This window comes from Aotus nancymaae, unplaced genomic scaffold (genome assembly GCF_030222135.1).
Source record: "Aotus nancymaae isolate 86718 unplaced genomic scaffold, 86718_ANA_hifiasm-v0.15.2.pri h1tg000076l, whole genome shotgun sequence".
NCBI lineage: Eukaryota > Metazoa > Chordata > Mammalia > Primates > Aotidae > Aotus > Aotus nancymaae.
This window is the reverse complement of record NW_026988491.1, coordinates 15,272,758-15,288,370: the sequence shown is the minus strand read 5'-3', so window position 1 is coordinate 15,288,370 and position 15,613 is coordinate 15,272,758. Positions and strand designations below refer to the sequence as shown.

Below are 15,613 nucleotides of genomic sequence, written 5' to 3'. Positions count from 1 at the left end.
GGCCTGTGACCTTGGGATTCCTCAGACTTTCCATGAGGAGGTCTGACTTTCTTGCTAGGAGAAGCATACACACACACATGCACACACATACACAAGCTGTCCAACATCAGCCACCAATATCTGCCCACTGGTGTCCCAGCAGCACAGCACGACTGTACCAGCAGAGAGGAGTTGGTATATGTGAGAAGAGGGCACTTCATTTATTCACCAAATACCTGCTTTGGACTGGAGTTGGGGGGAGCAGCAAGAAGGGTGAATTAGGGCAGGGCAGGGTTCCTGGATTGGGGCTGGTGTTTCCAGGGCTATGGGACCCAGCTGTAGGCATTTGGAAGGTGCCAGCCTGGAGTGAGGCATTGTGTGTCCAGAGATAAAGGCCAACCATTGTCATGAAGTACTGTCTGATAGGCAGAATAAGACACACACAAGTGTGCTGGGAACTCTGATTGTAAGTGACAGGTAGCCCCATGAAGGAAGTGCTATGAACAGGCAGAGAATGGACATTTCAGGAGGCAAGCCAGCAACCTTCCTACAGAGATGAGGGGAGGGGGCCTCATAACATTACTCAGCCCAGCTGCTGGGCCAGGGTTAAGTTCTTCAGAGGATGGCACAAGCAAGGTAGGCCCCAAATTTTGTAGGAAGCAGGCAATGATGGTGGGGGGAGGAGAGAAATGAAACAAGACCTCTGGACCAGGCCCAGGAACTCAACAGGAGGCTGGCTTTATCCCTCCTGAGGCTTCGACCCTTGGTCAGAATGAACCATCACATAGCCTGACTTAATGAGTCCTCCAGATTGCAAAATAGAGCCAAGTTGGGGTCTCAGAGCCTGAGGCAGGGTCGGGGCATAAGCTGTCAGACTGTAGGGAGGGCAAGGGCCCCAACTTGACCATGCAGGACTAACTCTGCGGGCTGGGAGGATACCCATCAAGAAGTACTGTCTGATAGGCAGAACAAGACGTACACACTGGGTGCGGTGGCTCTCGCCTGTAATCCCAGCACTTTGGGAAGCCAAGGCAGAAAGATCGCTTGAGCCAGGAGTTCAAGCCTAGCCTAGGCAACATGGCAAGACAGCAGTGAGCCAATGATCATACCACTGCACTCCAGCCTGGGCGACAAAGCAAGACCGTATCGCAAAAGAAAACACACATACACACACACACGCACAGACAAATGTCATTTTGTTAATTTTTTTTTGAGACAGACAAAAAAGGAAAAAAGACACACATGTGCAAGGACATATGAGTAGAGACAATAGTCCACAGATACTCCCAGGAGAAAGAAATCCCTAAGTCAGAAAAGATGTCATGAAGGGGTGGTTTGAGGGGCTTACAGAGAGGCAGGGTCTGCATGGGAACTGGAGAAGTAAAAGGCAGGTGGTGAGGCGGCTCTGCAGACAGCAAGGCAGTGGGGCTGTATGGGAGAGGAGAGCAGCAGCCTCTTGGCCTCAGCCAGATGCCCAGCCCAGTCCTCTTCTCCCGAGGGTGCCCTGGAGTGGTGGTGGTGGGCGAATTGGGGAGGACAAGGTGGCTCTGACAATCCCGCTTTTTCTGGGCCCCAGCTTGCGACCTCTGGATCTTGAGTTCATGAAACACCTCAGCAAGGTTGTGAACATCATCCCTGTCATCGCTAAGGCTGACACCATGACCCTGGAGGAGAAGTCTGAATTCAAGCAAAGGGTGAGAAGGCCCCCTGTCTTCTTTTCCTGCTCCCATCACTTCATTTCTCTCTTCTGGGTTCAGTCCACCTGCTAGCCCTCATCATTCTGCCTTCACCCCCACTGTCAACCCTCCCCGTTCTCTACCCCAGCCCCTACTTAACCATTCAAGAGACTGAGGTTGATGGTATCTGGGGACTTTGATGAAGAATAGATGGTGCAGCTCCGAGTGCCTTCCTCCTGCCCTCCAAACCTACCTGTGAAGACCACTGAATACATGTATCACTGTGAACATGAGAAATCACTCCTCAAATGTTACCCTACTTGAAGGACTAGACTAATTAGTGAGTCAACTGGCCACTAGTCCTCACTGGCATCTTCTATAAGCTCAGCTCTGTGCTGGATATATGAGGTTGAAGAGGTGGGATTTGAGAGAAATGAAAAGACAATTGCTACCTTTAAGAAACTTACAATCTGCTGGGCGTGGTGGCTCACACATGTAATCCTAGCACTTTGGGAGGCTGAGGCGGGTGGATCACCTGAGGTCAGGAGTTTGAAACCAGCCTGGCCAACATGGTGAAACTCCATCTCTACTAAAATACAAAAAATTAGCTGGGTGTGGTGGTGGGCGCCTGTAATTTCAGCTACTTGGGATGCTGAGGCAGGAGAATTGCTGGAACCCAGGAGGTGGAAGTTGCAGTGAGCTGAGTTCGCACCACTGCACTCCAGCCTGGGGGATGGAGGGAGACTCCATCTCAAAGAAAAAAGAAAAAAAGAAACTTACAATCAAATAGAACAATGAAGAGGTCCTGGATGGTTTCCTGGAGAAGGCAAGACTTAAGTCAACCTTGAAAGAGGACAGAGAGTCTTGGAGTAGGGGGAGCCTCACCTTTCTTCCTTGCAATCAGGAATGTAACATTCAGGGGTCTGAGCACTCCCCAGTGGGCTCAGCTGGGTTGCTTGTGCAAATCTCAGTCTTGTGGACTCAAGATGAGCAAGCTGGTTGCAAGGTGCCTGGGACCTGCAGTTGCACCTGCTGGCCTCTTCCTCCTCTCAGGCTAAGTTATAATTCTATCACTGGGGCTTGTATTTATTCACAATCTTACTGCTGCTCAGGGTCTCAGAGTTCAGAGATGACTGGATTATCCAAGGCTGGATTCGGCTCTCTGACCTCAGCTCACATACACAGGTGCACACATCCCTCTTTTCCATTATCCTGACACTTGGCTACCTTGCTTCTTCTCCCCGCCTCCAGGTTCGCAAGGAGCTTGAAGTAAATGGCATTGAATTCTACCCACAGAAGGAATTTGATGAGGATTTGGAAGATAAGACGGAGAATGACAAAATCAGGGTGGGTGCCTGAGGCACTGCTCCTCCGCAGATGCCCCCTTCGACCTCTGGGATGTGTATCATGCGCATCCTCTGTCTTTTCCCTTGCTGTACTCTCCCCCACCTTGCTTGACACAGACCAGAAGTGACATGGGGGGTGGGGGAGGACTCTGGCCCTGGACTGTGAACCCACAGAAGGGCTTCCTGTACCCAGAAAGCCTTCCATCCCCAGACCACACAAAAGCCTCCTTTTCCCTCACAAGGTCTGGCAGAAACAGTATGTAGGGTGATGGGAGGGGCGGTGGGCAGGAAGAGCGTCGTGCTGGGGTTCAGGAGAATCTACGCTCAGACCCTGCCTCAGTTTCTTCTCTATATAATGCAGGGATTAGACTAAGTGAGTGGCTTATAGGCTTTTTTTCCCCCCAAAAGAACTTAAAAAAAAATTAAATTGGCTGGGCATGATGGCTCATGCCAGTAATCCCAGTACTTTGGGAGGCCTAGGTGGGAGAATCACTTGAGCCCAGGAGTTCAAGACCAGCCTGGGCAACATGGCAATAACTTGTCTCTACAAAAACTTCAAAAATTAGCCAGGTGTGATGGCAGGTGCCTGTAGTCCCAGCTATTCAGGAGGCTGAGGTGGGAGGATCGCATGAGCCCCAGAGGTTGAGGCTGTAGTGAGCCATGATCATGCCACTGCACTCCAGCCTGGGTGACAGAGCAAGACCTTATCTTTTTTTTTTTTTTTTTGAGACTGAGTCTTGCTCTGTCGCCCAGGCTGGAGTGCAGTGGTGTGATCTCAGCTCACTTCAACCTCCGCCTCTCAGGTTCAAGCCATTCTCCTGCCTCAGCCTCCCTAGTAGCTGGGATTTCAGGTGCATGCCACCATGTCCAGCTAATTTTTGTATTTTTTTAGTAGAGACAGGGTTTCACCATGTTGGCCAGGCTAGTCTTGAACTCCTGACTTTGTGATCTGCCCGCCTTGGCTCCCAAAGTGCTGGGATTACAGGTGTGAGCCACCACACCCAGCTGAGCAAGACTCTATCTTTAAAAAAAAAAAGAATAAATCTCAGAATTCCAAAATACAAAACATAAAATCAGAGCTGCTTTGGCTAAGTGACCGGCACAGAGCCCTGCCTCCTCAGCAGCCTGTAGGGTACCTGCTGGAAACTTTAATGCTCCATGAACCTGGCTTGGAATCTATCATTCTGTATAATTTCCAAGGTCCCTCTCAGTTCTAAATTCCTGCAGTTCTGTGATTCTACATCAGAAGCTGGGAACTAGGCTGGGCTTTGCTCTCTCCCCTGAGATACGTTATTCACTGTTTGGTCTTGAGTCTTCCCCCTCCATTGAGTGGATAAACTAGTAGAAGTTCCTTGTCTGAAGTAGTTGAGACCAGTAGTTGGTCAATTAACTGAAAAAGTTCTCTGAGGCGAGGAAATCATTTTCTAAAATGATGTTTACAAGTCTTTTTTTTTTATTTTTATTTTTTGAGACAGTTTCGCTCTTGCTGCCCAGGCTGGAGTGCAATAATGCGATCTCGGCTCACTGCAGCCTCCGCCTCCTGGGTTCAAGTGATTCTCCTGCCACAGCCTCCCAAGTAGCTGGGATTACAAGCACACACCACTACACTCAGCTAATTTTGTATTTTTTTTTTTTTTTTTGAGTAGAGATGAGTTTCTCCATATTGGTCAGGCTGGTCTCCAACTCCTGACCTCAGGTGATCAGCCCTCCCTGGCCTCCCAAAGTGTTGGGATTACGGGCGTGAGCCACTGCACCTGGTCACAAATCTTAAATGTTTAAAAATAAATATTTTAAGAAGTTACTAAGTTAAAATAACTTAAAACATATATAAATAGGATGGTGGGCATGGAACTCAGAATGCTAAGGTGTGTATAACTCACCTGCCCAAAGCAAAACAAAACATATTCATCACATTCATTAAACATTCTTTTCCTGAAGCGCCAAGGCCTCTTCTTTGAGGATAAGCCCACCTTTAATGCCAAAGCAACTCACCTTTATCAAGTCTTTCTGAAACATTCAGCTTAAATTTCAGAGAAGCAACTCTCTTCAGGCATATGGCTTCAGTTTATCTAATCACAATAACAAGTACACATCAGGCAAATAGATTTGGGAACAAACAGCTGGCTCTTGATGAACAAACAACCCACCTGGTGGAGCAGGGCTGGCCTTTGTACACCAGGAAGTAGCCTAGAGCTCTGAGAGTTCCGAGGGCCTGGGCATCTGCAGTAGTAGGTTTCACAGAGACGGTGTTAAGCGTCAGTGAGTCTGCTTGGGTGGACTTGTTTAAGAGAGATTCTCTCTGTCTTTGCTAGGTCAGAGTTGTTCAAAATCACTAAGCATATGGTAAAGCACTATGAAAAGTACGAAGTGGCTGGGTGCATTGGCTCACGCCTATAATCGTAGCACTTTGGGAGGCTGAGGCAGGTAGATCACCTGAAGTCAGGAGTTTGAGACCAGCCTGACCAACATGGTGAAACCCCATCTCTACTAAAAATATGAAAATTATCTGAGCACAGTGGTGGGTGCCTATATTCCCAGGTACTTGAGAGGCTGAGGCAGGAGAATTGCTTGAACCCAGGAGGTGGAGGTTGCAGTGAGCTGAGAACTCCAGCCTGGGTGACAAGAGTGGAAACTCCATTTAAAAATAAAAGCCAGGCTCAGTGGCTCACACCTGTAATCCCAGCACTTTGGGAGGCTGAGGCAGGTGGATCAACTGAGGTCAGGAGTTCCAGACCAGCTTGACCAACATGGTGAAACCCTGTCTCTACTTTATAAAAATATACTCTCTATTTTATAAAAATATAAAAATTAGCAGGGCGTGGTGGTGCATGCCTATAGTCCTAGCTACTCGGGAGGCTGAGGCAGGAGAGTCACTTGAACCCAGGAGGCAGAGGTTGCAGTCAGCTGAAATTGTTCCATTGCACTCCAGCCTGGGCAACAAGAGCAAAACTCCATCTCAAAAAAAAAAAAGTATGAAGTGCTCTGCAGCTGAAGGACAGCTGATTCCTGAAGTTAACCAGCCGGGTAGTAGTACAATTGGGATTCAACCCAGGACTCCTGATTCTGAGTGTGGTGCTCTTCTCAGTCGGCTGAGCCTTGCCCTTGCCATCAGCAGTATCTCTGAATGAGCATCAGAAGAGTGTAGTTCAAGGCCACAGGACCTATGTCGTCCTGCTCCTGGGTGCCCAGGTTGTTGGAGGATGATGGTGCACATTGTCTGGTTTGTGTTTCTGCCCCGTACAGCAGGAGAGCATGCCGTTTGCTGTGGTGGGAAGTGACAAGGAGTACCAAGTGAATGGCAAGAGGGTCCTTGGCCGAAAAACTCCATGGGGGATCATCGAAGGTAATTCACTGCATCTTCTGGAAGAACTCGTTGCTGATCAGTTATCCAGTCACCATTTATTAAGCATCTATAGATCAAGGCACTGTCTCAGGACATATGAAATGAATGCCAGCCAGATTCTGCCCTTAAGGAGCTTACAGTCTCATTGAGAAGATGCTTACAGGCAGGAGTAACAAGAGACCAAGGTAGCACCTGACTGGGTGCACTGACTTGGTGCATCAAAGGAGTTCAGAACATGGAGAGTTTAGTAAGACCTGGAAAACCTGGAGAAAGTTTTCATAGGAAGGAAGATGTGATCTGACAAACTGCTGGAGGGTTGTTCAGGTGTTGCCATTTCCATTTTATTATGAATGGATGTGACCTTGGGTGGGTCTTGATGGTTCTGAAAGTAGTCAAATAATCACTTTAATGATTTCATTCAATATGATAACCCTATGAAGGGAGGAGGGTGCATGCTCCTGTTCTCAGAATATAAGGCACCAAAGCATCAGAGCTCAGGTTAAAAGCCTTGCCCAAAGTCACATAACTTGTTAGTGGCGAAACTTGATTTCAGACTCAGATTTTTTTTTTTTTTTTTTGAGACGGAGTCTCACTCTGTCGCCCAGGCTGGAGTGCAGTGGCACAATCTCGGCTCACTGCAACCTCTGCCTCCCGGATTGAAGCGATTCTCCCTGCCTCAGCCTCCTGAGTAGCTGGGACCACAGGTGTGCACTATGCTCAGCTAATACTTATATTTTTTGTAGAGACAGAGTTTTGACATGTTGGTCAGTCTGGTCTCGAACTCCTGACCTCAGGTAATCCGCCTGCCTCAGCCTCCCAAAGTGCTGGGATTACAGGCGTGAGCCACTGCACCCGGCAATTTTATTTTTATTTTTATTTTTAATAGAGGTAGGGTCTCACTATATTACCCAGGCTGATCTTGAACTCCTGGGTTCAAGTAATCCTCCCACCTTGGCCTACCAAAGTGCTGGGATTACAGGCATGAGCTCTGGTGCCCAGCCCCATGTCTTAATCCTCATTCTGTTCCAACAGTACTTGGCCAGTAATTTGCAGATACTAGGTATTCAATATATGTTGAATTGGATTTATTGTGTAGTGCATGACCTTTTTAAAATGGCTCAATTGGGCCAGACACAGTGGCTCACGCCTGTAATCCCAGCACTTTGGGAAGCTGAGGAGGGCGGATCACCTGGGGAGTTTGAGACCAGCCTGACCAACATGGAGAAACCCTGTCTCTATTAAAATAAAAATACAAAATTAGCTGGCTATGGTGGCACGTGCCTGTAATCTCAGCTACTCAGGAGGCTGAGGCAGGAGAATTGCTTGAACCTGGGAGGCAGAGGTTGCGGTGAGCCAAGATCATGCCATTGCACTCCAGCCTGGGCAACAAGAGTGAGACTCCATCTCAAAATAAAATAAAATAAAAATAATAAAATAAAATGGCTCAATTGTTATTTTCTCTGTGTTACTTCCAATTGGATTATAAGCTTCTTAAGAATGTGAAATGGGGCCGGGCGTGGTGGCTCACGCCTGTAATCCCAGCACTTTGGGAGGCTGAGGTGGGTGAATCACGAGGTCAAGAGATTGAGACCATCCTGGTCAACATGGTGAAACCCTGTCTCTACTAAAAAATACAAAAAAATTAGCTGGGCATGGTGGCACATGCCTGTAATCCCAGCTACTCAGGAGGCTGAGGCAGGAGAATTGCCTGAACCCAGGAGGCGGAGGTTGCAGTGAGCCGAGATCTCGCCATTGCACTCCAGCCTGGGTAAGAAGAGCGAAACTCTGTCTCAAAAAAAAAAAAAAAAGAATATGAAATGTATCTTAGGCCTTGGCCAGTTTCTTAGACTCCGTGTTAGTTTTCTCTTCTGTAAAATGGTAAAAATAATAGTCCCTCTTAGCTATTATTCCACAGCGTCTAGAAGAGTGTTTTGCCCATTGTAGCTGCTTAATAAACATTTGTTCAATGAATCAAATCCAGTGCATCCAAGTGAGCAAATCTCTGGAAGAGTTACACAAGAACCCATCCCATAGCTTTCTCCTAAATGCCTCTGTGACCCGAACAGAAGTTCACCTGCTGGGTGTTGCTGCATTAATGAACTGACTACCTGTTTTGCTTTGTTTTGTTTTGTTCATAGTGGAAAACCTCAACCACTGTGAGTTTGCCCTGCTTCGAGACTTTGTCATCAGGTAAGATGTCTCCCCTCCCCCTGTCCAGATAGCAGGCTGAATTATTTGGGGTCAGGGTCTGTCTGTTCAGATTCACCTCCTGTGTCTCCAGGTCTCTGTGACAGAGCTTTCTGCCTCAGTTCCAGCTCCTGTTGCAAACCAGAAGGGGCTGTAGAAGCATCCTTAGCTCCTGGGAGTGGGTCCCAGTCATTGGGTCCAGTCACTCGAAGTGATGTATGTCACCACCTCCTCTTCATGCCCCTAATTCATCCTTTTTCTTCTCACCCTGTGTCCTCTAGGACCCACCTCCAGGACCTCAAGGAAGTGACACACAACATCCACTATGAGACTTACAGGGCCAAGCGGCTCAATGACAATGGAGGCCTCCCTCCGGTGAGCGTGGACACAGAGGAAAGCCACGACAGTAACCCATGATGACCCCTTCTCTGTGTCATCATACATACCCACTTCACACACACACATCCCAAATACCACCACCAACCACCTTCTTCCTCTCAACTGTGTCCCACAGGCCTCTCTGTTACTTGTGGAGCATCTTGTCTATGTTGTGTGTATGTGTGTGTGTGTGTGTGTGAGTGTGAGTGAGGGAGAGCGAGAGAGCCTGTGTGTGTGCATGCAGGGGTGAGGTATTTTCACTGCCCTCCCTCGAGAGTCCCTTGTAAGTTTGGTTCCTCCATGCCTGTCCATTATCTGTCTCCTTTCCTCGTATCCCAAAACAAAGCCCTGTGCCTCACTCAGTAGATCTGGGGGAGGTTTCATTTAAAAGTATTGGGAGCAAGTGAGCCACAGGCAACTCTTCTCTCGGAACCTGCACACAAACTAGGACTATAGAGATTCTCCAAGGACAGATGGCAGCGGAGCTAGACCTGGGTAGGGGGCAGGGAGTTCAGGACAACCTTCTCTGTAAGTTGGGGGTGGTCTGGGGTTAGGATGGGGCTTCCTGGGAAAAGGAAGGCCATGAGAGGGCAGAGAAGTAGGCCAGAGCTGGGTTCTTACAGAGAGAATCAGTGCCTACAAGTGGAGCTCCACCCTTCAGTCTGTGTTGTGTTCACTGTCCCAAAGCCACCACCTGTCACCAGAGCCTACTGCTGCTGTCCACTCACCTGGCCTCTGCTCCCAGGCCAGTGCCTGTCTCTGCTTCCTGCTTTGTCTTCTTTCCCCCTTTCCCTCCTTTCCTCATACATTCCTTTCTCTCCCTCTCTCCTGCCCATCTCTGACATCTTTCACTTCCTTTTAGATGAATCTACTTTAGGTTCATTCCTATATTTAGAATTTATGCCCAGTCTACTTCCAGAAATCACTTTAGGCTGCTTTCAAATAAAATCACAAAAGTACAGGACAGGCTGGGTGCAGTGGCTCTTGCCTGTAATCCCAGCACTTTGGGAGACCGAGGCGGGTGGATCATGAGATCAGGAGTTCGAGACCAACCTCACCAACATGGTGAAACCCCATCTCTACTAAAAATACAAAAATTAGCTAGGCGTGGTGGTGTGCACCTGTAATCCCAGCTACTCGGGAGGCTGAAGCAGAGAATTACTTGAATCCAGGAGGCAGAGGTTGCAGTGAGTCAAGATGGTGCCACTGCACTCCAACCTGGGCAACAGAGTGAGACTGTCTCAAAAAAAAAAAAAAAAGTACAGGACAGTACAAACTGAGATTGCCAGAGAAACTGAGCCAAAGAAAGGAAGAGGAAAGAAAGTTTCTGTAGTCAGACACCCGAACAAGCCCTGAGCTCACAGGCAGCCAACGGGAAGAGGGAAACACAGTGAGTGATGGAGTTCCTGGTGTCCAGTTAAAGGCAGCACACATGCTGGTCAGGCGAGACAACCTTTTATGGGGACGTTAAGTTCTATAACTAGGCCGGGCGCGGTGGCTCACACCTGTAATCCCAGCACTTTGGGAGGCCGAGGCGGGTGGATCACGAGGTCAAGAGATTGAGACCATCCTGGTCAACATGGTGAAACCCTGTCTCTACTAAAAATACAAAAAATTAGCTGGGCATGGTGGCACATGCCTGTAATCCCAGCTACACAGGAGGCTGAGGCAGGAGAATTGCCTGAACCCAGGAGGTGGAGGTTGCGGTGAGCTGAGATCGCGTCATTGCACTCCAGCCTGGGTAACAAGAGCGAAACTCCATCTCAAAACAAACAAACAAAAAAAAGTTCTATAACTAATTCTAAAGAAGTATCAGAAACAATACAGATTATTTGTCTTAGTGATTTGGCTTCAGAGACAGATTTTTGACCACACCTCCCTTTTCTCCATCAGACTTCTCTCCCTTTTAAGCAGGCTTCTCTGTTGTTCCATTTGCCTCAAACATGACCTCTTTCTTTTTTATTCCCTGTCACTTTTGTGCTGAAGCTAATTACATGTATGTCTTTCTCTGCTTTTCCCTAATTCCCTCTCCTCCTGACTCCTGCAGACAGTCCCAGTGATACCCATTTTCATACACTTAGGCTTTTCTTGTCTCTCCCTGACGCCCTGTATTTATTAATGTATATATTTCCCCTGTTTGTTGTGAAGTAAGTTACTCTTTTCCTTTAATCTGTAAGATTGATGAAATTTGGGGCCGGGGAAACAATTTAGCCTTAGAAAAGGGAAAACACCAAGTGAAACTGTTTACAATAACCTCATACAACCTCCCGTTCCATCTCTTGGTTCAGCTGAGGTTTTTCACTGGTCCTCTGTGAATCCCAGCACTTACAATCCCAGTCTTTTATCACTCAGGTGCTAGGAAAAAAACACAGACTTAAGACCCAAGATTCAATGGACCAGGGGAAAGGGGGGTGGTGATCAGGTCACCGGTGACCTCAAACCTATGGTCTCCGTCTTTCCTGGAGGCTTATTTGCCAACCCAGCCCTCATCCTCCCCTGCTCACAAAGTTACATGGTAGCCTCCTGTCAGGATAGAACAGCAGTGCTACAGCCCAGAGGTTACTACATTTCAACAGAACAGGGATCCTTGGCTGCCAGAGAAGCAGTCCTGTATGGAGACCTTGGACCAGCCGGGGAAGATCTAGGGGTATGGGAGGTGGGTGTTGGAGAGGCTGAGTAGGAATGGTGCCTGGCACCCCGAACCATGATCTCAGCCTCCATGGAGAGGGTATTTTATATGTTTGCTGCCAGCTGCTGGTCTCCACACCCTCAACCGTTCTCAACCCCCCCTGCAGGGAGAAGGCCTCCTGGGCACTGTCCTTCCACCTGTGCCAGCCACCCCCTGCCCCACTGCTGAATGAAGGCCATTTCAAGCGCTGCTTCTCCCTCCATTCCTCTCAGCTGTTATTGCTGCAGGGCCAAGCCCTTTTTAGTGCTGTGCTTGTCCAGCTCACCACCACAGTCCTTCTCAGCCCTCAGTAGGTGGGAGGGGCCAGCTGCCTCTAGGACAGTTGCTTCTTCCACTTATCCAAACCACTCCTCTCCTCCCAGTGGAGTGGGGTTCTGCCCACACTGCCCTACCGCATCGTCTGTGTCAGCCAGTCCCAGGCCACCTGCAGGGCAAAAGAACTCATCAAGAGCTCCTTCTGCCCTTGCAGGCCCACCCCAGCTACTTGTAACCATCTCCAGGGGCAACAGCATTGCTCCCTACTCATTCATCTGCATGAGCTACTCTTGGCTTCCTTAAAGGGTCAAGAAAGCAATTTTTCTGCTTGCCAGATTCATTGAGATCAGCTGTGTGAGCCCCAATGTGGGATGAGGGTGTCTCCTTCATTGCTTAAAAGTATTCATGAGAGTGGGTCACTATAGATGTTGGGGAGCAAGGGCTAGGATCACTTTTTTAAAAATCACCACTTGTGGCTGGCCCAGAGTGCAGTTGTACATCTTCCCCACCTCATAACGTAGCCACTGAGAAAGAGTGGTTTTCCTAAGAAGACATTGCTGGAGTTGACCTTCTTATGTCCAAACAAACAAAAACCAAACACACACACAAACCCCCAGAAACCCACAATATGTACACTCTAAGGAAAAACTAGCACCCTTCTGTCCATTCAGCAATAAGAGGGATCTCTTCCCACCTACCCTACCTACTCCTACCCCCACCCCCTTCCCCATTAATTTGAGTAATGAATTAGCCTGGCCACAGGTGGTCACTATAGGCTGAGGGAAAATACCCAAAGGAGCGCAAAGCCCCCCATCAGATGCATGAATGTTTGCGAATGTCGACTGCCACTGCCCTACACACTGTGTCTTTATAGAAGTCCCCTTTGCCTACCCCCTCCCTGTCTCCACCTGGACACAACTTGCTCAAAGGCTGGTGACTTGTGGGCCATTCAACTACAACCAAGTCCTGATGGAGCAAGAGGCCCACGCCTAGGGGATGCAAGAACGACCCATTTCTTAAATGTTACCAGTCCCAGCCAATCTTACGGTGACATTACAGTTAAATTTCCCAAATGAAAACAAGCAAACAGACACTCAAACTGGTCCTGTAAATGTTGCTAGACTTTATGTGTTGTACAACTAAACACTGCTGTTTGAACAGTAATTGCCTGGCTTGTCTTATTGTGCTCCTTGACCAAATCAGCTGTTATGTCATCTCACCCATGTGTGGAGGGTGAGACTGTCTTGGTAAGAAGTAGCCACAGATACAAGAGATGGAAACACTTTGTGAGGTTGGGCCTCAGTCATTATTTTATAACATTTTATGTCCAAAATGAGTAATGGATGGGAAGTTGAGGCGGGAGGATGGCTTGAGCATGGGAGGTTGCGGTTGCAGTGAGCTGAGATCATACTACTGTGCTCCAGCCTGGGCAACAGAGTAAGACCCTGTCTCAAAAAAAAAAAAAAAAAAAAGCAACAACAAAATGAGTGATGGAACTATCACACCTGACCTTGAGGGATGCTGTGCAAAGCACAGCCTGTCTCTAGTGAAAATGATGCTTATTTTCATTCAGTTAACTTCCTGGCTTTCCCCCTCCTTTTTCCTGAATGTTTAAGTACCAAGTCTATGAAAGGAGTGGACCTGGCTGGGTGTGGTGGCTCATGGCTGTAATCTCAGCACTTTGGGAGGCTAAGGCAGGAGGATCGATTGAGTCCAGGAGTTCAAGACCAGCCTGCAACACAAGACCCTGTCTCAAAAAATACATGTATAAAAGGAGTGGCCCCATCTTACCTAGATACCTGCTTATTTTACAGTGAATAAGGATTAAAACTTAAGCACTAGCTTGTATTTTTTTTTTTTTTTTTTTGAGACGGAATCACACTCTCTCATCCAGGCTGAAGTGCAATGGCATGGTCTCAGCTCACTGCAACTTCTGTCTCCTGGGTTCAAGTGATTCTCCTGCCTCAGCCTCCCAAGTAGCTGAGATTACAGGTACCTGCCACCACACCTGGCTAATTTTTGAATTTTTAGTAGAGATGGGCTTTCACCATGTTGGCCAGGCTGAGTTTCAAACTCCTGAACTCGTGATTCACCCGCCTCAGCCTCCCAAAGGAGCCATCATGCCCAGTTTTAGCTTATATCTTTCTTCAACTTAAGCCAACTCTTCCTCTCCTTAAGGTGCACACTTTTTATGGTAGCCAATAAATAACACACTCACCTGTATATTATTTCTCTGAATGTGACAACTGTAGGCAATTATGTTTGAGGCCTCAACATTCTGGAGGATGAGCGCAAGGTATGGATGAATAGTGGGAAGTGGTTTGGTAGGGACAGAGTTGGATGAAGACAAAGCAGGAGGCTGTGGGAGTGATTGAAGTAAAATGACGAGGGCAGAAACGAGTAGCATCATGACACTGAGATGGAGAGAAATGAAATGGGAGTGACAAAGCAGTTTGGTGAACATAAAATGTCACAGCTGAAAGAAACCTAAGAGCTCTTCTGTTGAATGCCTTCATACAGACACATGCAAACTGGAGTCCCGAGAACATAATAATCTTTGCCCAAGATTGTTGTAGTAAGTCTTGTATTTTGAAACAAATTTTCTGAAATCAAGATACATTTACAATTGATGGAATGTCAGTTTATTTGGCAACTTTTTTTCCCCTCAGTGGTACATAAAAAACTGTTGCATCTTATGCTTAACAGTATCTTAAATTTGATGAAAGACAGTAGTCAAGTAGAGGTTTACATCTCTTTGAAGATCCTTTTGATCTCTTTGAAGAACTCTGGTGCTGTGTCTGGAAGACCCTCTGATACTATTGAAGTCTATTTTTAATATTTTTATTTTTTTTAATAGGGTCTTGCTCTGCTGCCCAGGCTGGAGTGCGGTGGTTGGATCACCGCTGGCTGCCATCAGCAGCTTCCATCTCCGGGGCTCAAGCATTCCTCCCGCCTCAGCCTCCGGAGTATCTGGGACTACAGGTGTAAGCCACCACACCCAGTTAATTAAAAAAAAAAAAATAAGGTAGAGATAAGGCTCACCATGTTGCCCAGGCTGGTTTTGAACCCCTGAGTTCAAGTGACCCTCCCGCCTGGGCCTCCCAAAGTGCTGAGATTACAGGCGTGAGTCATCACTCCTGACTTGTATTTGTGAAGTTTAAAGTAAATAAGAACATGTAGAACGTTTTAGTTCTCAAAGCAATTCCGGTACAACACGTCCCGCTCCATTCCCACGATCACCCTGGAGGAGGCAGGGCAGGCATGAACGATGACCTAGAGACAAAGGCGCTGTCGATCTTAGAACTGGCAGGGACTCCTCAGGGGCCCCCGGGCCTTCGCCAGTGGAAGAAAGTTCTGTGGGCCTAGGGAGGCAAGGAGTTATTCTGGACCCTTTCTGCAAAAGGCAGCGGCTTCCTGGCGGGGCGGGGAGGGCGCAGGGAAATCCTTGCTTGGGTTCTCGGGTCAGCTGCCTTTAATTTTCATTCTTGACAGGACCAACGCAAGTCCAAACCCGCAGGCAAGGGGTTAAGGGGACAGGTGAGGTCGGGAGGCCATTCACCTATCACCCTTTCGCGCTCCGGGGGCGGAGCCAATTCCCAGGTCCCGCCCCTTTCTCGGCTGGGGCCTCCACCCTGATTCCTCCCTGCCCTCCGGCCACTGCCCCAATCATGTGACGCGATCACGCTCCTCCCCCTCCTTGCGTCATAATCTCTGCCCTCCCTCTCAGAGCCCCGCCTCACGTCTCGGCGCAGGTTCTCCC

At 48.2% G+C, this 15,613-nt stretch overlaps 1 protein-coding gene across 6 annotated transcripts in view; it reads left to right on the top strand.

Moving 5' to 3' along the window:
- Nucleotides 1–13,017, top strand: part of SEPTIN3 (septin 3) — a 30,887-nt gene extending 17,870 nt beyond the window's left edge. For 5 of the 6 annotated variants that reach the window (XM_064368095.1, XM_064368094.1, XM_064368093.1 and 2 more), the window contains 6 exons: nucleotides 1,556–1,673; nucleotides 2,907–3,002; nucleotides 6,245–6,344; nucleotides 8,483–8,534; nucleotides 8,813–8,906; nucleotides 11,705–13,017. In XM_064368095.1, the coding sequence (XP_064224165.1) occupies nucleotides 1,556–1,673; nucleotides 2,907–3,002; nucleotides 6,245–6,344; nucleotides 8,483–8,534; nucleotides 8,813–8,906; nucleotides 11,705–11,770 (526 nt within the window). In that variant the 3' untranslated portion in view covers nucleotides 11,771–13,017. The remainder of the gene's footprint in view (nucleotides 1–1,555; nucleotides 1,674–2,906; nucleotides 3,003–6,244; nucleotides 6,345–8,482; nucleotides 8,535–8,812; nucleotides 8,907–11,704) is intronic. The other variant, XM_012476701.3, reaches the window with a different exon arrangement.
- The last annotated feature ends 2,596 nt before the right edge of the window (nucleotides 13,018–15,613 follow it).